The 26,569-nt window shown below is 55.3% G+C and overlaps 1 protein-coding gene across 6 annotated transcripts in view; it reads left to right on the top strand.

Annotated features, from left to right (window-relative positions):
* The first annotated feature begins 9,963 nt into the window (after positions 1 to 9,963).
* The window catches only part of EPHA8 (EPH receptor A8), a 39,371-nt gene continuing 22,765 nt past the window's right edge, over positions 9,964 to 26,569 (top strand). Inside the window, exons 1-3 of one of the 6 annotated variants that reach the window (XM_077970631.1) lie at positions 9,964 to 10,198; positions 15,715 to 15,779; positions 22,506 to 23,169. In XM_077970631.1, the coding sequence (XP_077826757.1) occupies positions 10,105 to 10,198; positions 15,715 to 15,779; positions 22,506 to 23,169 (823 nt within the window). In that variant the 5' untranslated portion in view covers positions 9,964 to 10,104. Of the gene's footprint in view, positions 10,199 to 10,221; positions 10,534 to 15,714; positions 15,780 to 18,546; positions 18,817 to 22,505; positions 23,170 to 26,569 lie in introns of those variants that run through there. The other 5 variants (XM_077970647.1, XM_015130408.3, XM_077970635.1 and 2 more) reach the window with 5 other exon arrangements.

Here is a 26,569-nt window from a genome sequence, read left to right as displayed (position 1 = left end):
CAACCCTGGGTGCTGCAGTGGGGACGGAAATGGGCTCTCACTCCCTCTTGCACTCACATCCGAGGGAGTAACCCTGCATTTAGGACAAATCCAAATGAAACTAGACTCCCGAGAACTGCTCCTAGGTGGCCCTTGAATCACATGGGTCTCCAGTGTCCAAGTGACCCTCTGTCTCCCTCCCAACAAACCTGCCCCAGGGAGTTCTCTAGCCAACGGGACATATGCGGGCTGGAGAGTTCACATCTTAGTTCGGCTGCTTCCTGGCTGGGTGACCTTGGACAGGTTGCTCCCCTGCTCTGAGACTCTGGGGAGCCTAATGATGTGATGGCCCAGCAGCCTTGGTGAGAGGTGAGTCAGGGAGGGGAATTGCAAAGCACCCAGCTCATGTTGGGTACTGCATAGATCACAGCCCCTTCCGGCTGCTGCTTTCCACCCGCCCTGCTGGGGATCGGCACACAGACTCCCCTTCCCTCCTCCCGCCAAGGCTGACAGGTGAACAAACCCACAGCCTAGCTCCTTCTCCATGGTCTGCTTGCTCCATGGTGAGATGGCCCAAGGTAGCGGCCAGAGCCCCGGATAAGGAGCCAGGAGATTGGGTTCTGGTCCCAGATTTGCTGCTGGCTGTGCAACCTGGGAGACGTCACCTTCCCTCTCTGGACCTGGCAATCACTCCCTTTGTCCTTCCATACACACCACGCCCACACCACTGTTCAGCTCTCCCTCCTTTGGAGCCTACAGTAGCTTGTTCATTGCCAGGAAATGGTCTACATTAGTCTGTCTGAACCGTCAGATTAGGAGTGTCCGCAGGGCAGGTGATGTGTCACCAGTACCTAGCACCCAGCACAGGTCCCCCGCGCTGTCAGGCCTCAGAAAATGTGGGTGGATGGAATGGGATGGCGGTGGGACAAGGGTCTTCTTTGCCCATGTGACAGATGAGCACATGGGCCCAGGAGGCAGAGGAGGGGGACTTCCGAACGCAGAGCACTGGCAGTGGGCTGGCATTCCCTCCGTTCATTTGCAGCATTGGGGACTGAGGCCCAGATGTCCAGCAACCGAGATGGCCTAACACAGGGGCCAGAGCATCCCTTGTGTGGTACTGGCTGTGGTGATGACAATGGTGGCAGTGGCTGGGAAGGCGGCCGCCGTGGTGTGGGTGTGGGTGTGGGTGACTCTGGTGCTGGCCATGACCCTGGCTCTGGCTCCTGAAATCAGACCTTCGCTGCAGTGATGGAGGCATCGCCCCTCCCATCACGCCCTCTGCCTCAGCAGCTTGAATGAAATCAGACACAGATCTTTAGAGCTGCTCAGCATCTCAATACATTCGGTATTGGATATTACCAAGTCACTCTCCTTAAACCATTCCCCTGCTCGAGAGAGGTGCCCTCACCACCACCCACCCACTCACACCCACGCAACCGCCGCCCCCACACACAAGTCACTGTCACCCAGGCACTGGCTTGCTCTGTTTCTCTCGCTCATCTCTCTCATACACACACACACACACACACACACACACACACACACGCTGTCTACCCCTCCTTGTTCTGTCTGTCTCTCTAGAAAACGGTGGCATGCACGGAGTTCCTCCCATATGTGAGAATGCCAATGCACTGTCCCCCCAACAAGGCAGAGTGGTGATACGGTTGTGTTTGAATATCAGGCACATTTACGCTCTTCTCTCTGATATCGAGCTGAGGCTTTCTCCCTCCTGCTCCCTGGGGACGGCCTTGGGGCTGGGCAGGGAGAGGCAGGCAAAGGGCCTGTGAAGCCCAAGGACCTACTCTGTGCCAGGCATCCTTTTAATCTTCACAACCCTGAAGGACAGGGGGTGGTGGCCCCATTTTACAGATCCGGACTGAGGCTCAGAGAGGTAGAGTGAGCTCCCAAAGCCACACAGCACATAGGCAGGATCAGGCCTGGGGTTTTTATTAAACCATGTCTACTCCAGAGCTCTTTGCTGCCTCCCAACAGTCTAGAGACTTTCCTCAGCCGCTTTCTGGGAGCCCTGTCACCCTGGCTGTCCCCAGGGAGGGCCTCTGCACCGCCCTGTGCTCACGCTTAGAAGTCAAGCCCAGCTTTGACCAGTGGACTTGGCAGAACCTCCCTGCTCCACCCACTGAGATTTTGGCCTCTCCTCGGGGGCGTGAGCTCCTTGACCTTCCCCATAGAAGTCTGAGGGGCCAGGGAAGGGTCAACCAACCCACCTGGTAACCCCCAAATCAATAACCCAGCACCCATGTGGCGCCAGCTCCATTCTCACTGCCCACCTGGCCCCTTGCCCAGGACTTCTCCACGTTCGGAGTCCTCACCCTGCTGCCTGGCCCCAGCTGTCTCATGACTATGTGCTTGGGCTTCTCTACCACTTAATAGCGGTGTGTGATCTCAGTGTGAATCCTGACTCTACCACTTAATAGCGGTGGCATCTTGGACACATCACATTCCCCCCTTCCACCTGATCCCCATTTACATAGCGACAATGTCGATAATAATAGAACTCGCTTCAAATGATTGTTATTAAGATTAATAAGAATAGTGACTCTTCCGTCAGATTATCCTAGATGCAGAGAGCCCTTGGAGGCCCTGCCCCACACTGAGCAGCACCCCAGAGGGGTAACGTGATTTGCCTAAAGTCACACAGGCAGGCAGTGGCAAAGACAATCCAGCCTCAGTTCCAGGACTGGGCCAGGCCTCAAGGAGGAGCCAGGGCCTCCCTTGTGGAGGGCAACCTGCCGGCCAGGCACTGACACGCTGGTGTCCAGTGAGAGCAGAGGGGCCCCTGCTCCCCAGGAGGGTGGTGAGAATCAAGGAACCACTGAGGAATCCAGGTAGGATTCCAGCCCCAGACAAGAGTGCCGCTGATGAGACGGAAAAGGCTCTGGGACAGAGCTGACTTGGGCCGGGGTGGGGAGGGGGGGCGGGGACGGGCGGGGTGGGTGGTTTTCCTGAGGACCCACGGCCTGAACCAAGCTGAAGGAGGAGTGAGGGGTGGTGGGGAGGAGAGGCTGAAGGAGGGAGCAGCAGAGACAAAGGCCGTGTGTGAGGAGGGGCACAGTGCCTTCGAGAAAGCTTGGGGAGGGGGAGGCAGGGACTGGAGAGGTGGTAGGGGCCAGACCCCAGACCCCGCCCCTCCCTCCCTGCACGTGCAGGTATGATGAAGATTTGGGTCTTTATCCAGAGAGAACGATGGAAAGCTCTGGAAAAGCTCTAATCAGGTCAGAGGAGGGGAGGGCAGGGGCAGGGCTGACCATGACCTTGTGCACTGAATGGCTTTCTGGCTGCAGTGTGGCGAACAGCTGGAAGGGGCCAGAGGGTGTGCACAGAGGCCAGGGATGCGGCCACCAGGGATTTGGCCACTGTAGCTGTCCCCGTGAGAGGTGAGGGGGCTCAGAGCAGGCTGATGGCAGTGGAGATGGAGATCAGGCTGGAAGCATGGACACACTCCAGACATGTCCAGGTGATATCAGCAACAGGACTTGGGCTATCCTGGCCACGTGGCTGGTGGAGAAGGAGGCACAGGGACAAAGCGCAGTTTCCTGACTTGTACAACTGGGCAGCCCGTGGTGCTGGAAGAAGCCCAGGGCGTCATCTAGGGTAGGGGCAGGTGGTGTTTGAAGCGCTGTGGAGGTGACAATGGGCTGAGCAGGGACAGTGACGGAGGTGATCTTGGGCTGTGCAGGGACTGGGAGATGAGCAGAGTGGAGGGGAGACTGGGCGAGAAGGAAATGGGGAGGCCGTGAGAACAGCAGTTTGCTGGAAGAGGAGGAGAGAGGGAGAAGCAGGGGAGCGAGGGAGGCTTTCGTTCTGGTTTGTCAGGACAGGACAGATTTGAACGTGAAGGATGGAGCAGCCCAGACCTCTGAGGCCCCTCCTCATCCAGTCATCTTTCCACTCCACTCTGCCGCTTGCTTAGTGGTTCCAAACTGTGGACGTGATTGATTATGTGTAAACAGCAGGAAGCAATTAGTCTGTGCATGCCTGGCCATTAATAAGCCTCTTATGTATTTAGAACAACACCTCCCTTACCCTTCAACCCGAGAACAAATGTCTGGAAAACCGCCAGGAATAAGCAGACGAGACCTCTGGGCAGCCACACTATCGGCCCTAAACTCACACTCTACCCATAAGGCAGTCGCTCACTTACAGCCCGTTGACTCTTACTCTACAAACAATTCTAACAAGCATTCCTTTTTATTTTCAAAGTCCACAAGAGATTAGAAACCTCAATGCAGGAGGCAGTTAGAAACTGTCAGAGGCAGGAGACTTGCAGCAGACAGAAGAGGCAGCTGACAGCCTGAGGGAGAAGGAAGAGATAGAAACGCATTCAAGCCTGAGCGTTTCATGGCAGGACGAGTAAGTCCACCCAGCCCCGTGGCGCCAAAGGCACCTCTGTCTCATACTCCACAAGCAGGGGCTTGGACGAACTCATCTCTAGGTCTTTTTCGACATCAAGATTCAGTGATTCTTGGTTCACAGTGATGACTCTCAACTACTAAGAATAGGCTAAATTACATTCGGTACTTGACACTTAAAAAGGACACTTTCGGGCCAGGCGCGGTGGCTCACGCCTGTAATCCCAGCACTTTGGAAAGCCAAGGCAGGCGGATCATTTGAAGTCAGGAGTTCGAGACCAGCCCGGCCAACATGGTGAAGCCCCATCTCTACCAAAAATATAAAAAAATTAGCCGGGTATGGTGGCACGCACCTATAATCCCAACTACTTGGGAGGCTGAGGCAGGATAATTGTTTAAACCCGGGAGGTGGAGGTTGCAGTGAGCCCAGATTGTGCCACTGCACTTCAGCATGGGCGACAAGAGCAAAACTCTGTCTCAAAAAAAAAAAAGGACTTTTTTGGAGATAATATTTTAAATTGTACATTTTAAGTTTTGGCGCCTTACAGTTTCTGTAGCATTCCCTTATATGGAAGGGGGTTTTGGGATTGCCTGTTTAATTATCCTGTTAGACAGAAACGCTGTGAGAACAAGGCCTGTGTCTGTGTGGCTCACTGTCCTCTTCCAGCACCTGGCACGGTGCCACACGCGGAGCCCAGTGCACATTTGTTGAATGAGTGAATTCAGTAATAAATTAATATTACATACCAGGCACCATTCAATCAACAAATGTATTCTTACATCTAATTTCACCTATTTCTTTTTACTTTTTTTTTTTTTTTCTTTTTGAGATGGAGTCTCACTCTTATCACCTAGGCTGGAGTGCAGTGGCATGATTTTGGCTCACTGCAACCTCCGCCTCTTGGGTTCAAGTGATTCTCCTGTCTCAGCCTCCAGAGTAGCTGGGATTACAGATGCCCATTACCATGCCCAGCTAATTTTTTTTTAGTAGAGATAGGGGTTTCACCATGTTGGCCAGGCTGGTCTTGAACTCTGGACCCCAGGTGATCCGCCTGCTTCGGCCTCCCAAAGTGCTGGGATTACAGGTGTGAACCACCATGCCCGGCTTTCTTTTTACTTTTTAATGTGATGCTAAACACATTTTAAATTACGTATGTGGCACACTACTGTCTTTCTATCAGACGGGGCAGTCTTAGACCCTTCTGCTCTGACTCTGGAGGCAAAGTACAAAGTTTAAACACATTCCCCATGGTCTGCGTGAAAGTCTCCCACGCAACATAAGCTACTTCCTCACTTGTTTCTGGCTGGGAACACTTCAAGGGCAAGGTCAGATCTTAATTCCAGGGAACCACAGCTGCAGCCCGGTGGAGTGCCAGCACCAAGCTCCATTCCCCTTGCAACTCCGGAAAACACCTGGAGAAGGCACCTTACAGGTGGAAAAACAGAGGCCCTAAGCAGGAAAGCAACATGAGCCTCGTGTTAGGAATAGGGCTCTTGCAAGATCTCCAGTGACTCCACCTTCCAGCCAGAGGAGAGGAAGAGATTTAGATGCAAGTGTCGGGAATGCCCTGTCCCCTTTGACACCCCTCACAGAGTGAACCAAGCCTGCTCTGGGGTGTGGGGTGGGGGTTCTGAGACAGCTTGGGTGGGCAACAAGAGATCCAGGCCGGGGACAGGGTGGTTCAAGGATGGGCGAAGATTTAACCACTCACCCCTGCCCCGTCCTGACCCCTCCCACTCCTACACATCTGTCTTCTGCCGGAACATCTTTTCTACCTGGGCCTAAAATGGTACCCGGCCTAGTTGGACCGCAGAGCACAGAGCCGCTGGGCTTCAGTCTCCTCCTCTAGCACGTAACCGTGCCTTCCAATCTTAGATCTCGTTATAGGTTTCCAAGCACGTTTGCATCTGTGAACTCACTTACGCTTCACAGCAACCCTGTGAGTTGTTGGCATTATCCTCATTTTGTAACTGGAGAAACTGAGGCTCAGAAAGGTGAAGCGAGGAGAGATACATCTGGGAGGGTCCGCACACAGGCGATGTCTTGTCTGATGTTCCTTGCAATTACTCTTCCCCCTCCCAGGAGAAGACATGGGTCAGGGAGGAGTCTGAAAGTGGGGAAGGACTGACTCAGTGGCCGCCCTGCTCTGCCAAGCCCAGCTCTGCCCGCCGCTGCCCCTAGCTTACCTGTTTTGTAGAACAAGGTCCCGATGCGCTGATGGGAGAGGGAGAGCACTGTTCAGATTCACCTGTAGGGTTCAGGCCAAGCCCATTTGGCAGGTACAGCTAGCACACCTGACCAGCTATCCACCTGTCCTGTAACTCTAGCCATGCTCACCTGGCATACTTGGCCTGCGGAGTGTGGCCCTCTTGGATGGCTGCTCATTCAGTCATTCGGCAAACGTTCCTGGAGCATCTACAGTGCACCAGGAGGACCCAGCGGGACCCAGCCAGGACCCTGCCATGGACTCTGCCCTCAAGCAGTTCAGAATCCAGTTGGCGAGAAGAGACAAAAGAAGCCACGAGCATCAGGGATTCTGCCCACGCACCTCACAGGGCTCCCTGTCCGTCAGTCCTCTCAAATTTCATTGTGCTTCTCTTTAAAACGGGTGAAATCTCTGCATTGCGGGGATTCAATGAGAAAAGACGTGCCAAGTCCAGCCTGGATGGTGTTCGCAGTGCTGTGGTGGAGCTGGGGAAGATTTGCCCTAGCAGGGAACCTGTCCCAGTCCCCCTCTGAGGCTCTCCTCACAGCCCTGTACTGCTTGACCCTTCAGGGAGGATGGAAGGTTAAGTCAACAGATGCAAGGTCAACTGTCTTCCTATGGAACTGTGTTCCTATGGAACTGTCATGTCCCCAAGAGCCCGGTGAGACCACCTGCCCCTCTAGGAGTTTCTTCCTTCCCATTGGCAGATGGGCAAGTTGCCCCTTTGAAACCCAGAACAGCAAAGGGGAGGGGTGGGAGGGAGAGACCCGGGGGAATGGGCACACCTGGGCTGGGGCATCCTGGGAGTTTCACAGGGGGCAGGGAGACAGCTGAAAGCGTGTTGCTCTTAGCATTCCACGGAACATTGGCAAAATGAATTCCTCATTTTGCTAAAGAGCTTTGGAATGTAGAGCAGACTCCTGACTCAGAACCATCCCTCATGCCCACCAAGTCCTTCAAGGACTCTCCAGGTCCAGAAAACCTGGCTTTCTTCAGTTTCCTCACCTACAAAATGGGCAAAACCCAGATTTGGTTGGCTCCACATACACTTGGGGATGCAGAACCCCAACCCCCAGCAAAGCCTGTCTCTACCAACAGATCTTTCTGCGAGCCTGGGATGGAGTAGGGAATGCCCAGGACTGCTTGTGACTGTGTTCTGCATACTGTCTGCGTTTCTTTTTTCTTTTTCTTTTCTTTTTCAAGATGGGGTCTTGCTGTGTCTCCCCGGCGGGAATACAATGGCACAATCACAGCTCACTAATGGCTCGCTGCAGCCTCAGCCTCCCAAGCAATCCTCCTGCTTCAGCCTCCTGAGTAGCTGGGGCCACAGGTGTGCACCACCACACCCAGCTAATTTAAAAAAAAATTTTGTTGAGATGAGGTCATGCCATGTTTCTCAGATTGGTCTCAAATTCCTAGGCTCAAGCGATCCCCCTGCCTCTGCCTCCCAAAGTGCTGGGATTACAGGCATGAGCCACCATGCCTTGCCTTGTCTGCATTTTTCTGCCTCTCCTCTGCCCACTTCTCTGACACTCCAGGAGTGAATTCCCAGCCATGGATTCTTCTATCTGATGAGCCTTGAATCACAGCCCAGAGGTCTGTGGGCTATAGCCACTCCACTCACAGGTCTGCCCACACTGTGGTGTTATTAAAATGTTTACATTAGCTGCCAAACTTAAAAATCAAGAGCTATCACATAAACGTTCCAGATAGACAACTTGTTCTTGAAAATGCAGAAAAACGGCACACGTTTCCACCAGCAGTGTTGGCTGGATCTGGGTACACTCTCCTAGCAGGCTCCGTGAGGGTGCCTGCCTTTCTCACGTAGGCGTTTGAGTTTGCCACTCTGGGTCTAGTCCAATCTGCTTTGTACTCACCTGCCCTCTTATAGCGTATCTGAACAATTTCAGCTAGTATCTGCTTAAATGCCTCTGGTCACAGGAGGCTCACTACATTAGCGAGGCAGTCCACCTGAGCTGCGAGGAAGGGGCTTCTATGGAACTGTCTTCCCCCTTTCTGTAAGGAAAAAAAAGACACAGAGGAAAGAAATGGGTGTTGGAGCCAAGCAGCTGTGGATCTGAGTACCTCTCTGGCATTCAACCAGCTGTGTGATCTAAGGCAAATGATGGCCTTTCTGAGCTTTTGTTTCCTTAGGTGTGCCACCCCTGCAGGGATGTGTGAGGCTTAAACTGGAGCGAGTTTATAAAGCCCCTAGAGCAGGGTCTGACTCAGGGTACATGTTCCCCAAATGGCCTTTCTCATCCTAGGTAACTTCCAGCCATGGCTCCAACTCCCCATGGTGACCACGGGAGCTGGGAGCGAAGGAAGAGGGGGCTGGACGATGGTCTGTGCCAGACGGCAGTGGGAAGAGATCAGGCACTTGCTCCCGTGGGCATCCACCCTCTCAGCAGGCTGCAGGTACCTTGCATGCTTCCCAGACTGCTTGGCCCACCAGGTGTGTGAGGGACTTGAGGGTGGCGGAGCAGTTCCCAGGATGCGGCCCTAAATCCCTGTCCTCCTGTCACAGCCCAAAACCATCCCTGGATGAGACCCCTAGTCCTGGGGGATGGAACTGGAGACAGGGAACATCAGGGGAGGGAAAAGCAGGGAATGATAGTCCACCTCACTGGAGAACAGCTGTAATGACTGGCCACCTGGCTGTGCGCCCAGCTGTCTGCCAGGAGTTCCACCTAGGTCCCTTCACTTCTTACAACCACCCTAGGATATCGATACTGGTATTCTTGTTTTACAGACATGAAAGTTTAGACTCAGAGAGGTTAAGAAACCTGCCTAAGGCCACACAGCAGGACACTTTCTTCCTGGTCCCTGAGCCTGCCCTCCTGACCACTGCAATCTAAGACCTCCCTAAAACCCCATGGTCCCTAAATGCCAAGTCGTTGGGGTGGGGAAAGGGAAAGACTTGGTTTTGGTTTTTTTTTTTTTTTTTTTTTTTGGTTTTTCACCTCAAAGTGCCTCTGAGCCCGTCTCTGAGCCTCTGCCCATGAACTAGGGTGCATCCATCGGAGTGTGTCACCACACGAGGTACTCGGTGTTTGGGGTCATGTGTGCAGGAGCGAGCGTGGGGTGGATGTGCGACCCGCGCCTGTGTCCACAGAGGGAATCCGTGGGTGGGTCTGGTCCTGGTGTCGCCGGGACGTCCGGATGGTGTCTTCGCGCACTGGGACCCTGAGTCCACGTGCGCAGCGCGGGGCGCGCCCCCGAAGGTGCCCGCCGCCGGGGGAGGGTGGGCGTGCGCACGTGCGGCGGCGGTGGCCGCGGGCCGGGTGGCCGCGGTGCGGGCTCCGTGTCCCCCACCCCCCCGCCTCGGTGCTGATTGGCTCGGCGCCGTGACGGGCCGGCCCCCGCCCGGGGCGGCGGCGGCGGCGGGCGCGGGTGCCCGCGTGTGCGCTGGGAGCCGCGTGTGCGCCGGGGTGTGCGCCCGGCCGGGTGTGCGGAGAGCGAGGGAGCGCGCTCCCTCCCGACGCGCGGGCCGCCGCGGCCGAGCCCGAGGGTGCGCGGCGCCCCCGCCCGCCCGGCCCGGCCCGGCCATGGCCCCCGCCCGGGGCCGCCTGCCCCCCGCGCTCTGGGTCGTCACGGCCGCGGCGGCGGCGGCCACCTGCGTGTCCGCGGCGCGCGGCGAAGGTGAGCGGCAGAGGCGGCGGGGCGGGGGCGGCCGAGGGGCGCGGGGCGCGGCGCGCGCTGCCTGCGGCTCAACTTCCTTTGCATCGACCCTGAGCTCCAAGGCGGCTGAGATCCCTCGGCCCGGGGGGGCAGGGGTGGCCCCGTGGAAGAGACCCGGGATTAAGGGACAGAGCGGTGGAGATGGGAACTCGCCAGCTTGAGGAAGAGGGACAGGTACCGGGGACCGGGGGACAGTGGGAAAGGACAGGAGACAGGACTGAGGGATGTGCAGCTGGGGACAGAAAACTGAGGGCCGGGGACAAGGGGACAGGACTGGACAGAAGACAAGAGAAGAGGTAAGGAGGAACGGGTACAGTGAGATAGGGCAAGGAAGAGGGTTGGGGACAGAGGACGTGGGGCTAGGCACTAGGGATGGAGAGACAGGAGAATGGGAGAGGAGGTTCAGAGGTCGGAAGGAAAAGGGGGTGGGGACGGCATTGAGAGACAGGAGCTGAGAAACGGGACCCCGGAGAGCAGGACGGGCTTTGAGGGGAGGCGGGAAGGAGGGGCGGGGAATGAGAGTCTGGGAGAGGGGTCAGGACCCGAGGGCCACAGTCTGGCGATGGGCTGGGGAGAAGAAGCGAGGGCAGGGAAGCTCCAGCTGGAGGAGAGGCCGCTTCGTGGGCAGCGGGAGCGGCTTGGGGAGGAGAGGGCTGGGGGATGGGGAGGCCACAGAGAGACTGAGGTAGGCAGGCCCCAGAGAGCAAAGTCTTGTCAGAGAAGGCTGGGATGGCAGGGTCACTCTGGGACCCCGTGTGGGAGGAAGGATTGGGGTGGGAAGGTGCACTGAGTCGTTGGGACCAAAAAGGTCTGGGAAATGACTTCTGGTGGTGGGGGCACAAGAAAAGCTGAGAGGGAGCACCCAAGCCTCCCATCCACACACCCCTTAGCTCCCTGGAGACCCCAGCTCCATCCAGCTCAGGAGGTTTCCCTGGGTCCCACTCCCCACACCCCAATCCCTGCCCTGGCCCTCCTCTGTTCCCACAGCTCTGCCCCAAGGAAGCCAGAGCGTCTCTGTGCAGGCTCCTGGGCTGATGATGTCCGGGGACAAGAGCTGGGTCCTCACCCTGCCAGGATGAACTTCCAGGTGTGAGTGAACTCCAGAGCCAGTGCTGCTCTTCCACGCCCAGACAGACCACAGATCTGCCCTTCACGCACAGCTCACCGAGGTCCCACCCTACGCACAAGCACACACACAGGCTACTTGGGATTCACACTTGTGACTCAGACCTGTAGAGACTCACGTGTGTGGTCAGTCTCCCCACCCCACATAACATCCACAGCCACACACACAGAAATGAAGCCAGTACACATGAGCACAAACACACATGTACATGCACGTACAGATGCATGCACATGCAAATATGCAATTCTGTGTCTACATATATACATCACACCACACATGTAAGGAGCCTGTCGCTTGCATTCATGCCCATGGAAATGCATGTGCACCAACAAACACACACAGACACAGATAAAATCATAGTCTCCCATGAGCCCAGGACCCAGCATGGAGGAGGGGCATGGCAGGGTGGCGAGAGGTGAGATGCCAGCAGAGCAGGGCCAGGTGGATGTAACAAGACGCAGGTTCCCAGGCACCGGGAGAGGTCTGGGGTTGGGGGATGCTGGGGAGTAGGAAAGGGGGCAGGGTTGGAATCTAAGAGGCTTTGGGGGCCTGGGAGCTGCGCCTGAAAAGACGGCGTTCCGAGGGTGGATGGAGGGAAATGGGCAGTTTGTTTGCCCAGCAGGCTCTGAGGAGCCCTCCATCGAGGCACTGGGAGTCAGGTGATGCACCCCCAACCCCCCGCCTCAACTCTCTTCTCTGGGGAGGAGCCATCACCCTCTGGAATCACAGGCTGGTAGCCCCAGAGCCCCTCGAAGAGGGGGCTTGGACCAGGCTCATGTGCTAAAGACAAACCATGGGTCTGGGGAGGGGACCTGTGCAGCGGGTGGGGGCCAGCAGCTGAGGAAGAGGCAGCGTCTAGAGAGAGAGGCAGGTGGGGAAGTCTGTGTCCCGGGTGAAGGGAGGCATAGCCCAAGGGCGAGAGTCCACGCCCTCTCCGATCAATGCAGCCGGGTACCCACAGCCAGGCACAGGTTACCCACGCGAGTCAGACAGCCATGGGGTGGAGACCTAGGACCTGAGTTCCATGTGGTGCATCTGGGAGTCCTCTCCAGCACTGTCCCTGGGCTGGTCTAGAACAACCAGTGCCAGCCGAGGAGACTGTTGGAACTCGGGAACGGGGGCTCTGCTCCCAGCTGGGTCTAGCAAAGGTGACAGGACCTTAGCCTGGCCAAATACCCCTATACCAGGCCACTCTCAGAGCCTTTGCTGGGGCACTGTGGGCCTGGGAAGGGCCCCGCAGCTGCAGAGATGCCCCCCGACCCCTGCCAGGCCCAAGGCCGCTTATTGCTCTCTGGTGCAGTTTATCCTCCACTTTGAGGTGATCTCCAAGGCATTCAGAATCCTGGCTGACATCCCCTGGCCACCCCGAATTCTCCAGCCTCACCATCATGCGCTGTGTCCTCAGGGAATGTAAATCAATTTAAGTATTAGTCTCAGCGAAATGGAATGGGGGAAGGCGACGGTGCTGGAGAAAAAAAGAAATCGCATAATGCCTTCTACAGTTCAACAGGAACGGCTTAGGAGTTATCTGTGTTTCCCAGAGCAGGAGAGGGACCCGTCTGATACCCCCAGAACAGCCCGGGCAGATAGGCCTAGGAGGGATGCCTATGGACATCTTTCAGATAAGGAAACTGAGGCAGAGGGGTTAAGCGCTTCGCTTCACTGAAGGGCCCTGGGAGACCATGGAGTCCAATCCCCCGGTTTGTAAGCGGGGAGATGGGCCCACAGGGGAGAGCTGGCTTCACAGTCCGGCAGCGCAAGAGGCAGGAGAGAGGCCCCCTGCGGTGACCAGAGGGTCTGAATTCCCAAGGGGACCCAGACCCGGGCTGGGTGGGCCTAATGCTGGCGTTCTCTTCAGCCCTGATCAAACGTCCTGTGGACTTGGGGCTTCCTTCAAGGGACACTGCATTTTCATCCATTCAAGGGGACATGGATGGAGAAGGTGGAGATGGAGACAGAGGAAGAGGAGGGAGGGGAGGGACAGAGAAGGGTCTGGAATGAATTGGAACAAACAGCCCTGGAATCCTATAGCCCTTCCTGAGTCCGATAGAATCGACTTTTGACTTATCTTTGGATTATCTGAGCCCCCTGGCTGGTTGATCAAGAATCAGTTGCAGATAAGGTGGGGCTTCCCCGGGGAGAGCAGGGCCTGGAGAGCGGTGTCTGCAGGCCCTGAAGTCCCCACGCTCCAGGGGGAGAATCCTAAGCCGTGGATATCCACTTGGGTGGCTCCAGGGTAGGGGCAAGTCTGGGCTGCATCCAGGCCAGGTCACGGAAGGGGCCCAGTCACCCCGAGACCTGTGTCCGGGATGCGGGGTGGGGCGAGGGGGGCCCATATGTGGCCTTCCCTCACCGTGTCCCCAAACTCGGCTTTGCTGGTCTGGGGGAAGCTGCAGTGCGGCCCCCTCCCCCTCCCACCAGCCAGCAGGAGGAGAGAGCTTGCCTGACCCAGTTTTCTCCACATTGCCTGAGAGGGAGGGAGGGAGGGAGGCGGGAAGCCTTCTCTCTGCCTCTGCCCCTGGTGTGGGGCCGGCTTGGGGAGGGGGACGTCCCTCTGCGGACATTCGCTCTGTCCCCTGATCCCAGGTGGCCCCTGGGGACCCAGGGGGAATGCAGGGAGGAGCACGGAGAACCCCTCCCTAGTTCTGCCAGCCCCACTCCAGCCGGCCTCCTCCAGGGTCCCTGACGGTGGGGTGGGGAGGGTGAGAGGCAGGAGAAAATCAGCAAATAAGAGCATCTTCACTCCAGCATTTCCTGAGGACACTTGTGCCCGTCTTTGAGGGGCAGGCTTAGAGCTATGCAAATCTCAGGCAGAAAGACACCCAGCCGCCTGCGGGAAAGTTCCAGGAGGGCTCCATCTTTAACCCCCCGTCATCTGCCCAAGCCCGCTGACTGGGGTGGTTAAAAGCCCATGGCTGTTGGCTGGGAGAGGAGGTTCATGGAAGGCAGAGTGAAAGGGAAAGCTGTGGGACTCTGGAGCCAAGAGCCTCTCATACAGCAATCACCAGCTAGCCAAAAGGAAGCAGAGAGGTGAAGGGACTTGACCAAGGACACACAGCAGTTAGAGACAGCTGAAGCCTGAGCCCTGATTTCTAAACAGCATAATGCATCCGTATCACCTTAAATGAGGGAGTGACACAAGGGACATGGAGAGAGGCGGGGGGCGAGGGACTTAGAGAAGGGAAACTAGTGTTGTTAAGGACCAGCCCTGGCTCCAGGCTTTACATACTTTCCTGACCTTCATCCCACCCTTAAGTACTATGAACCCATTTTACAGATGCGAAAATTGAGGGTCACCTGCTAATAAGTAGCTGCCTTGAGACGTGGGCCCAGGAATGTCTGACCCCCAAGACGGGCTCTTTTCCCTACCGTGTTGAGCTTGCAGGCTCTCCTTTGCAGAGGGCCTGACTTAGAGTGACTTGCCCTTTGGGCCAGTGCTCCTTTCCCGCCGTGGAGACTACCCAGAGGTTCTGCTTCTCGGGCCTGAGCATCCAGGGATGGTGATGGCCTGCAGTTGCTAAAGCAGGTGCTCCGAATGCCAGCCCTGCCAGCTACACCTGTGGGGCTCTGGGCACATTCCCGGACCTCCCTGAGGTTCGGTTCTTTTATCTGTAAAATGGAGATAATAATGGCCGCCTCTCAGGTTGTTGTGCAGGGGCGCAGATGAGGCATCTCAAGCTCCCCTTGCAGATATTGGCACATAGGTGCTTACTAAGAGGCAGCTCTTACCCCCCAAGCCCCCCCACACCAGATGTGCACAGAGGACATGCTAGATGCCAGGCACCATGCTGGGGGAACAGGGTAATTATTAAGCTGGGGCCAGTCCTCCGATGGGAGGTATGACTTTGCAGCATGGACCTTGAATGCCATCATGGCTCCTACAGGAGACAAGGGTCAGGTCATCATCACAAAAGCCCTGTGGGACCGAAATCGTTATTACCCCATTTTACAGAGGAGGAAGCGGAGGCTCAGGGAGGTGAGGGGACTTGCCCAGGGACACACAGCTCCTAAGTGGCACAGCTGGGATTTTGAGGCCTGCCAGCCTCGAGCCCACCTCTTAACTATCCCACTGTGCCAGCAACCAAGGATGTCTGGCACTTGGAACAGCTTGTGCTCTGGGAGTTCAGAATATTACTTTTTGGCCAAGAGGGTGAGAGGAAGGCTTCAGGGAAGAGAACTTAAACTGGGCCTTCAAGGAGAGGGGAAGAGAGAAAGGGCATTCAGGCAGAGGGACCCATGTGAGCTGTGTGCTGGGGGCTGAGTGTGGACCAGTGTAGCTGGGTCAGGCTGCGCTTGAGGAGCTGGGGAGAGGTTACAGGGGCCTGATGCCCTCTTGTCTCCTGTTTTACAGTGAATTTGCTGGACACATCGACCATCCACGGGGACTGGGGCTGGCTCACGTATCCGGCTCATGGTGTAAGTGACGGGCAGTGGGGACAATGTCATCCCCCTGTGAGCGGAGAGAGGCTGCCACTCAGAGTCTGCATGAGATCGATCAAAAGGAAGCAGAGGCCCAGAGAGGTCAAGAGACTTACCCAAGGGCACACAGCAGTTAGTGCTGCTGATCTCTTAACAGTTTAGTGCATACAGACCCTTGAGATTACAGAACCAACCCTGGCAACAGATCCCTGATTCTTCAAGTCTGAGGCCCTAGATCCAGGGATCCCCCTGGCTGCATCCTACAGATTCATGAGGTGCCAGGCCAGGACTAAAGAAGGCCAGCCAGGCCTTCCTGCCTTCTGGGTTGCTCCCTCCCTCCCAGCTGCCCTGGCCTCACCAGTCCTCCGACCTCTGGAGTCTCTGCTTGTCTGTCTCCCCAAGTGGCCAGGTTCCCAGGCCTCCATGGTGATTCTGGACTCGGCCTTCAGGTCGCTGTGGGTAATGTGCTCACAGGCCGTGCCCCCATCCTCCTGGGGAGGAGCTGCAGTGAGCAGGCTGCACTGCCCCGTCCCTCTGCGTCTCTTCTCTGAATCCTGCGGGGGCAGGGCAGTAGAGTAGGAGTGAGCCCACGAGCCTGGTGAGATCCCGGCTCTGCCCTTGACAAGCAGGTGGCCTTGGGTCACCACTTCACCTCTCTGAGTCTCAGTTTCCCCATCTATAGAAAGGGACAAGCCTGTGACGACCTCCTAGGTCTGCGGCAGGGCGAGAGCAGATGACACAGTCTTGGCACTGAGTCTGGCACAGGGTGAGCCCTCAATGAACGTAGGCTTTTATAATGATCTTTAGCATTGTTACTCACGTGTATTATCTCACACAGTTACCGTCACATGAACTTCCTCTCACCAGGGTGCTCAGAAACACACACATGCACACACACGCGTGCGCGTACACACACACGCACACATCCCTGCCACGGACGCGAGCACATGGTGCATACCTGAGTTCTGTCATGTCCACGTTCAGCTTCTATGGCTGTGAGGACAGAGGGATAATAATATTAATAATGATGATGATAATGTCACCAACAGTTAACACTTATGAAGGGCCTTTCTTGACTTTGGGTAGAGTTTTCATCTGGGCCTTTTGTGGGGGGCCTGTGGTTGGAAGTCTAGACATGACCCCGCTCCTCTCTCTCTGGGGGTCTGGTCACCAGGCAGCAGTGAGCTGAGCCTGTTATCAACCCTCATGCACCGGGCTCCCGGGAGCTGGGGGCGGGCCACATGGCCCTGGCTCTCCAGGTCCCTGAGCCTGGAGAAAGCCCTCATCACCTGAGCCAGCACCACTGCCTGAGGACGGAGGCCGGGTGCTTGGGGTGTCCCTTTACCTCGCAGCATGTCAGTCCCCCGCTCTGTAAAACGCTCCTTGGAGTGGCTGTCTTCCCCGCGTGAGTGTGGTGTGGAAGGCTTTGGTGCAGTGAGCTGGCCGCCGTGTCAGGGTTCCACCGGTGAGGAGATGGGTCCTGTTTTCTCCCTCACTGCATGGCGGTTGGCTGAGTTGGCATTCCCCTGAGTCCCAGCAGCTAGGAGGGCACGCCTGGGCCCTGGCTGGCTCCGGGGTGTCTTTATCCCGCCCAGAGCATCGGACTTGGTGTTTAGGGTAGTGAGGAATTGTCAGGGTTTTCGGCAGGTGGGGAGCATGGCTGGCCTCGTGTTTTGGACGCTCACACTGGTAGTGTCAGGTGGGTTTTCGTGCAGGGCGCTCTAAAGCATAGCTCAGCATTCTGGCATTGCATTCGCGAGTTAGAACAAATCAGGCAACTTCACTGAGCTCTGAGCAGGTCACAGGCGTGATCTCATCACTCCCCACAACCAATCCTTGAGGTGGGTGCAGCCGCCGCACTTCACAGGTGAGGAAGCTGAGGCTCAGCGCAGTGAGGAGTAATTTGCCCATCATCAGGCGGGTTCCAGCTGATCGCAAGCCGGGACTTAAACTTGGGTCTCTCTGAGCCCAGAGCCTGTGGTGAGTCCCTTATGCCACCTTTGAACTGCAGGCAGTAAGGCCCACTCTGTGACCGTTTCATGAGATGGGGAGGCAAGCCTGCACTCTCTGCTGAGCCAGGGACCACCTGCCATCGTCAGGGGGCCTGGAGACTGGGGCTTCTCGGAGAGGAGGGAAGGCTGGAATGACATACCTGATTCCCAAACTCTAGACTTTGAACCTGTGCCAGGCTAGCAGGTGAAGCCTGCAGAGTTCCACATCCAGGAGGTCTGTGGAAGGGCCTGGGAATCTTCTGTTTAATAAGCTTTCCAGGGAGCCAGGCACGGTGGCCCACACCTGTAAGTGTAGCATTTTAGGAGGCTTGCTTGCGACCAGGAGTTCGAGACCAGCCTGGGCAACATAGTGAGATGCTTTCTGTACAAAGATATTAAAATTAGTTGGGTGTGGTGGTGTGCGCTTGTGGTCCCAGCTACTCAGGAGGCTGAGGTAGGAGGATTGCTTGAGCCTGGGAGGTGGAGGCTCCAGCCTGGGTGACAGACAGAGATCTTGTCTCAAAAAATAAAAATAAAAAATAATCAGCTTTCCAGGTGATTCTCCTGCCCAGCTGGGAGGGAGAACCTCTGGAGATAGTCCTTGAGGTTCTATCCATCCCTCTGACTCTGGAGTCCATTCAGTAGCTTGAGGACAAGGGTCACCCAGGGCAGTTTCCAGCCTCAGAAATGTTACACGATTGTCAGACAGGTGCAGAACCTGAAGGGCCAGGGCGCTGGGTCCTGAAGAACGGGGGCTCCGCCTCCTGTAGTCAGTGTGATTCAGGCAGATCACTTACTTCGTCTCCACCTCCTCATTTATAACATGAGGACAATCTTAGAACTGCTCCGTGCAGTGCCACCAGTGGGATGATACATGAAAAGGCCGTTTTACCAACGAGAAACTGAAAGCTCTCAGAGGCGAAGTAATTCTGCGAAGACGGGGAGGTCTGGCCCAGACCCTCTGCTCTTCATCAGGCTGCGTCCTTCCCTCTGCTCCCGGGAACTTCCGCACGCTGGGGCTGGGACGTGCTCCGCCTGCTCTGGCTAATTAACATGGACTAACGAATGCTGCTTTAGGTAAGCGGGCAGGTTAATTTCCATTGCACCCCCTGGAGTAGACGGAAGGAGCAGGCATTCACTACCCTATTTTACAGAAGAGAAGCCCAAGCCTCAGAGAAGGGATGTGCCTCAGCAAGCGCTGCACAGCTGGTTCACTGCATTCTGATCTGGGAGGAGGACAGAGTTGGGGGAGCAGTGTGCCAGAGTCGGTTTTTGGGCTTGAGAAGTAGCGGAGATGGGAGTGGCACCCAGCATGGGGTGGGGGTGCCCCAGGCAGAGAACAGTGCTGATTCTGCCCTTGCACCAGACCTCCCGGAGTCTGTGCCACTCTGGGCATCTGCAGCAGCTCCTGGGGTTGGCAGGGCTAGGCCAGACCATTGGCTCTGGTGGGGCAGCTGTAGTAGACTCAGATTGAGCCGATTAATTTATCCGGGTCCCTGGCAGGAAACAGACAGGGAGCAGCTGGCTGGCTCTTTGGTGCTCCATTAATTGTGACAATGACTTTAACCCCAGATGTGATGCTGTGCTGCCTGGAGCCTCTGACAGCAGAGCGGGGTGTGGAGCAGGGGTCCTTCTTGGGTTGGGGAGACTTGGAAGCATAAACTCTTTCAGGTGAGGCTTGCACTTCCTGGGACCCCTTTGGAAACAGGAAATCTTCCCACATGGTCCCTGGAGGCAGGTGCGGTGGGCTGTGAAGATGCTGCCAGTTCAGTATCATATTCGGGCCATTCGTCAAGTGCCTTCCTGTGCCAGGCCTGAGCTAAGCACTTTGCAGAAAGTTTCCCACTGCATCCTCTCAAACCTAGCTGAAGTGGGGCCTGCTTGAGTCCCATTTTACAGCTGTGGGCACTGAGGATCAAGACGAGACTAGATGGAGGGGCTTGGGATGGGCAGGAAAAGACTTGAGATGCCCATGACCTTCTCTCTAGCACTTGTGGAATAAGCCCAGAACTCCACAGGTTCTCAGAGCATCTGGTCATGAAGCCCCCCTCCCCTTTAAGCAGTAGGCTCTCTCGTTCAAGGACAATTGAAGAAGGTCAAGGTGTTGCATATGTGAAGGAACCAGGACAGGGGCCCAGAGACCAACCCTTCCTCTGTCCTCGTCCTCCAGCTCCTCCTTGGAGCCCTCATGAGTCCCTGAAGTCAGCTCAACAAGGACTGCTCCTGGCCAGCTGGTGCTCAGCAACTGAGGAAGTTAGGGCTGTCCCCTTCCCTGTCTTCTGCAGACCTCCACCTTGCAAGAGGGTGCTGCTTCATTGCAGTGCCAGGTTGACAGGTAAACTACAGATGCCCACACCCAGGAGGGCTGGGGAGGGGCCTGGGAGTCTTACCCACCTGAATTCCCTTGGCTCATCACCCGGCACTGCCTGGTCTGGTGGACCCGGGGCACTTGGGACAAGGAGTGTTTGTGGTATCTTTCTTTCTTGCTTGCTTATTCTGATGAAATACACATAATGTAAAGTTTACCGTGTTAACCCTTTTTAAGTGCACAGCTCGGTGATATGTAGTGCATTCACATTGCTGTGTGGCCATCACCACTGCCACTGCCAGGACTCCTTTCATCCTGCAAAATGGAAACTCCGCACTCTTAAACAGTCACTGCCCCCTCCCTGCCAGCCCCTGGCAGCCAGTGTTCTACTTTCTGTCTCTCTAAATCTGACTAGGTACTGCATATACATGGAATCCTAATGATATTTGTTCTTTGTTTCTAGCTTATTTCATTTGGCATGTCTTTAAGGTGTATCAGAATTTCCTTCCCTTTCAAGGCTAATACTCTGTGATAGGTATATACCACATTTTGCTTATCTACTGGTTCATTGACGTACGCTTGGGTTCCTTCCACATTTTGGCTATTGTGAATAATGCTGCTATGAATAGGGGTGTACAAATATCTTTTTGAGACCCTGCTTTCAATTCTTTGGGATATATACCCAGAAATGGGATTGCCAGATCATATGGTAATTCTATTTTAAACACTTTGAGAAGCTGCCATACTGTTTTCCACAGCAGCTGCACTATTTTACAGTCCCACCCGTAATGCACATGGTTCTAATTTCTCCACATCCTTGCCAACACTTATTATTATCTTTTTTTTTTTTTTTTTTTTTTTTTGAGAGGGAGTCTCGCTCTGTCGCCCAGGCTGGAGTACAGTGGTGCGATCTTGGCTCACTGCAACCCGTCTTCCAGGTTAAAGTGATTCTCCTGCCGCAGCCTCCCGAGTAGCTGGGATTATAGGCACGCGCCACTGCATCTGGCTAATTTTTGTATTTTTAGTAGAGATGGGGTTTCTCCATGTTGGCCAGGCTGGTCTTGAACTCCTGACTTCAGGTGATCCACCTGCTTCGGCCTCCCAAGGTGCTGGGATTACAGGTGTGAGCCACCGTATCCAGCCTTATTATTATCATTATTATTATTATTTTTTTTTTGAGACGGAGTCTGGCTCTGTCACCCAGGCTGGAGTGCAGTGGCGCGATCTCGGCTCACTGCAAGCTCCGCCTCCCGGGTTTACGCCATTCTCCTGCCTCAGCCTCCCGCGTAGCTGGGACTACAGGCGCCCGCCACCTCGCCCGGCTAGTTTTTTGTATTTTTTAGTAGAGACGGGGTTTCACCGTGTTAGCCAGGATGGTCTCGATCTCCTGACCTCGTGATCCGCCCGTCTCGGCCTCCCAAAGTGCTGGGATTACAGGCTTGAGCCACCGCGCCCGGCCATTATTATTATTTTTTATAACAGTCATCCTAATGTGTATGAAGTGGTATCTCATTGTGGTTTTGGTTTGTATTTCCCTAATGATTAGCGATGTTGAGCATCTTTTCATTTGGCCATCTGAATATTTTCTTTAGAGAAATGTCTGTTCACGTCCTTTGCCCATTTTCTAATCAGACTGTTTCTTTTCTGTTGTTGTTGAGTTGTGGGAATTCTTTATGTATTCTGGATATTAATCCCTTATCAGCTACATGATTTGCATATAGCTTCCCCCATTTCATGGGTTACCTTTTCAGTTTGTTGAGAGTGTCTGGTTTATTTTGAAATCACTGATGCCCAGCCAGCAGGCAGCACAGAAGCAATTACACTCAACTTTCTCACATCCTGGGATTCCCTTGACTGGGATCCAGGCCAGCCCAGGGAAACAGCAAGAAGAGCAGGGTGGAGGGAGTCTGTGGATCAGGCAGTCACTCAACAAGCAGCAGTGCAGGAGAGGCTGCTGAAGGATTTGAGGTGGGGGCAAGGCATAATCTGGTTCGTATATTAGAAAGATCCCTCTGGCAACTGATATGGAAATTGGACTTACTGACTTCACCAGGCAAGTCCTCCCACTCTAAGAAAGATAGGAGGAGCCATAGAGAAATGAGGGCAGAGCTTTGGCATCAGGCAGGCCCGATTCCCGTCCAGCCGTTGCTTGATAACGACATGACCTCACACATGTGGCTCACAGGTCAGAGCCTCTACTTCCTCATCTCAAGAGTTAGTAAATAACACTTCCCTTGAAGATTGTGGCCCTCGGCGAGATCACATCTTCAGGGGGCCTGGCATCTGGCAGCTATGACAGTCCACCAGCAGTCCAGCTCCTTTGTCTTTTTTTTCCCAGCGTCCCCAGCACAAAACACAGGGTCACTGGCAAAAGAAGGTGAGGTGCTGGCTGTGCTTCAGTGGCTGTGTTCTCTCTGCCCACAGTGGGACTCCATCAACGAGGTGGACGAGTCCTTCCAGCCCATCCACACGTACCAGGTGTGCAATGTCATGAGCCCCAACCAGAACAACTGGCTGCGCACGAGCTGGGTCCCCCGCGACGGCGCCCGGCGCGTCTATGCCGAGATCAAGTTTACCCTGCGCGACTGCAACAGCATGCCCGGCGTGCTGGGCACCTGCAAGGAGACCTTCAACCTCTACTACCTGGAGTCGGACCGCGACCTGGGGGCCAGCACACAAGAAAGCCAGTTCCTCAAAATCGACACCATTGCGGCGGACGAGAGCTTCACAGGTGCCGACCTTGGTGTGCGGCGTCTCAAGCTCAACACGGAGGTGCGCGGTGTGGGTCCCCTCAGCAAGCGCGGCTTCTACCTGGCCTTCCAGGACATCGGTGCCTGCCTGGCCATCCTCTCTCTCCGCATCTACTATAAGAAGTGCCCCGCCATGGTGCGCAATCTGGCTGCCTTCTCGGAGGCAGTGACGGGGGCTGACTCTTCCTCACTGGTGGAGGTGCGGGGCCAGTGCGTGCGGCACTCGGAGGAGCGGGACACGCCCAAGATGTACTGCAGTGCGGAGGGCGAGTGGCTGGTGCCCATCGGCAAATGTGTGTGCAGTGCCGGCTACGAGGAGCGGCGGGATGCCTGTGTGGGTGAGCGCGCCATGGCCTGGGCATGGGTCAGCCGGCAGCGGCGCTTGGTCTGGGCAGGGCTGCCAGGGTGTGAGGGGGGACGTCAGAGCCCACAGGCACCTGGGTGGCCCACACAGCCCCTGGGAAGATGGATAAATCTCCAGTGTTCCTACATCAGCAAATATGCCAGGCCACCTGTGTCCGTGTGTTGGGGAAGGACGTGGAAGCAAGAAGGGGGAGGGGAGAGGGAGGGAAACAGACTTCAGCCAGGCGGTGCCTTCTGTCGGGGGTACCAGCTAAAGGCACCTGTGCAATTGGGTATGCTATGGGATTCCTACTCGGATTAGGGAACGATACCGTGGGCTAACTCAGGTCAGACATAGTTCTAAGCACTTTGCGAGTGTTAACTCATTGAATCCTGGCCACTGTGTTATGACATAGGAACTGCTATTGTCCTGATTTTATAGATGAGGAGACTGAGACACAGAGAGGCAAAGCAACTTGCCCAAGGTCATGCAGCTGGGGATGGCAAAGCTGGGATTTCAACTCAGAAGTCTGGTTCCAGAGCTGGTGCTCGAAACCACTGAACTTCTAACCTGTAGAGTAGAGGGAAGTGGGACCCAGGCCCTGGGTGAATGAGCACAGTGAGGGGTATAAAGCCAGGGGCACCCGGGGAGTACAGTCTGGGTTGGGCCTGTCCCTGGGGCCCTGAAAAGGCTGCTTCTGTTCAGGGGGAGCTTATCAGCGACCTGTGCTAGAAGACAGGCAAGGGCCTTGTGGAGGAAGACAGTGAGCAGAGAGCCCCTGGGCCATGACTTAGGGTGGCACCTGTACCCATAGGTGTGCTGCTGGGTTCCTGTGTCAGACCAGGAGCAGGGGATGCAGACGGGGGAGCCTAGGCCCAGGTGGTGTGAGTGTATGTATGTGTGTGTGCAAGTGTACATATGCATGTGTGGGTATGTGTGTGCATGTGTACGTGAGTGTATGTACACGTGTGTACGTGTGCACGAATGTGTATGCATGTGTGTGTGCATGTGTGCGTGAGTGTATGTATGCATGTGTGTACATTTGTGCATGAGTGTATGCATGCATGTGTGTGCACGTGTGAGTGTGTATGCATGTGTGCATGAGTGTATGTGTTCCTGTGAGCATGAGTGTACGTGTGCATGTGTGTGCATGTGTGTGCGAGTGTATGTGTGCATGTGTGCAAGTGTATCTGTGCGTGTGTCTATGTGCATGTGTGCATATGTGCACGATGGCCCTTGAGTGTGTGCATGTGCACGTGAGTGTATGTGCACGTGTGTGCGCATGGGCGTGAGTGTATGTATGCATGTGTGCATGTGCGTGTGAGTGTATGTGTGCATGTGTGCGTGTGCACGTGAGTGTGTGTGCATATGTGTGCAGTGTGTGCACGTATTTGTGCAGTGTGTGTGCATGTGCATGACTGTGTGCATGTGTGTGCATGTGTGTGTGTGTGCGTGTGTGTGTGCATGTTTGTGTGCATGTGTGCATGAGTCTGTGTGCATGTGTGTGTGTATATGTGCGAATGCATGTGTGCATGTGTGCGTGATTGTATGTGTGCGTGCATGTGTGCATGAGTAATGTGTGACTTTGTGCATGTGTGCACACGTGTGCATGAGTGTGCGTGTGTGCATGTGTGTGAGTGTACGCATGAGTGCATGTGTGTGCATGTGTGCATCAGTGTGTATGTGTGTGCATATGTGTGTGAGTGTATGTATGCATGTGTGTGCATGTGCGCTTGAGTGTATGCGTGCATGTGTGCATGAGTGTGTGCATGTGTGCACACGTGCGTGTGGGTGTATGTGTGCATGTGTGCATGAGTGTATGTGTGCATGTGTGCGTGTGTGTGCATGTGGGGGAGTCTGTTCAGCTGGGCACCCCAAGAGCAGGGAACACTAAGCAAGCTTGTGTGGACAAACAGCAGGTGCCCAGCTGCTCCTGGTCTTGGCCCAGCTTCTCTCTGTTGTTTTCTTTGGTCTCACCAGTGGCTGGGCACATAGTGGCTCAGCTCCCGGGGCACAGTGAAGCCTGGCTTTTGAGATCGTTGGATCTCAGAAGAGGAGACAGAGGAGGTAAAAGGGAGGGGGATGTTCCTATGCAGGGATCAGAGAGACAAGAGCCTGTCCCCAGATACCCTTAGTGACAACTGGAACAGGGCCCTTGTCAGCTGCTGGGAATATGCTCCTAGCCTTTTGCTGCTACTACACAGGCCCTGGGACCACAGTGAGAGGGATCTTTAGTCCTCATCACCCATCCCTCTGCCCCCAGCAGGCAGGCAGGAAAGGCCCCTAAGCACTAACAGGACTGGGCATGACATAGGCTGACAGCCTCAGGTAATAACAGGTGGGGATGGAATCCAGCTGGCTCCATTTAGGAGCCATCTTGCCCAGAGATCTCTGGGGCCAGGATCTTCCCTGCAGCCACCAGGCCCTTTCCAGCCCTTCCCAGAGGCTTGATGGTTCTCTCTTTCTTTCTTTTCTTCTTTTATTTCTTTTTTCTTTCTTTTCTTTCTTTCTCCTTCCTTCCTTCCTTCCTCCCTCCCTCCCTCCCTCCCTTCCTTTTTTTTTGGAGATGGAGTTTTCACTTTTGTTGCCCAGGCCGGAAGTGCAATGGTGTGACCTCAACTCTCTGCAACCTCCGCCTCCCGGGTTCAAACAATTCTCCTGCCTCAGCCTCCCGAGTAGCTAGTATTACAGGCACCCACCACCACGCCCAACTTATTTTTGAATTTTTAGTAAAGACGGGGTTTCACCATGTTGGCCAGGCTGATCTCAAACTCCTGACCTCAAGTGATCCGCCTGCCTCGGCCTCCCAAAGCACTGGGATTACAGGTGTGAGCCACCGCCTCCAACCCGCTATCTGGTTTTCTTAAGAAATTTTGTTTCACATCCCCAATTTCTGAGTCTTCTCCTGTCCTGAGCTCTAAACCCCAAAGCACCTTCTGTGGCGTTTGCCCATTTCTGGATTTGTTCTGCCCTCTGCAGCCTGGTTTGCCAGGCTCCCCAGGCCACAAGCCTCTCATGGTTACTGTCACAGATAGCCCCGTATGGCTCAGCTTTGCACTGGGGAAGAAAAACAACCAACACCCCTGTTGCCTTCACAGCTTATAGTGGGGTGCATCACATACCAGCTCATTTGCTCATTGCAGCAAGGCAGGTATCACAATTCCATTTTACAGATGGGGAAGCTGAGGTGTAAGAGGTAGTGTCACCTGCTTAGGCCTCACAGCTGGTGAGAGCTGGAGCTGGAGCCTGAAGACAGGTCTGTATTGCTCTGAGCCAGATACAGGCTTTTAGCATCTCCCTGGCTGCTTTGCCCGCCAGAGCTGCTCCAAACATCCTCTCATTCTGATGGGGATAATGAAGGACCTTAGTGATGATTTTTCGTCTTTGATGTTATA

Source organism: Macaca mulatta, chromosome 1 (assembly GCF_049350105.2).
Source record: "Macaca mulatta isolate MMU2019108-1 chromosome 1, T2T-MMU8v2.0, whole genome shotgun sequence".
NCBI lineage: Eukaryota > Metazoa > Chordata > Mammalia > Primates > Cercopithecidae > Macaca > Macaca mulatta.
This window is presented reverse-complemented; position numbering and strand designations above follow the sequence as displayed.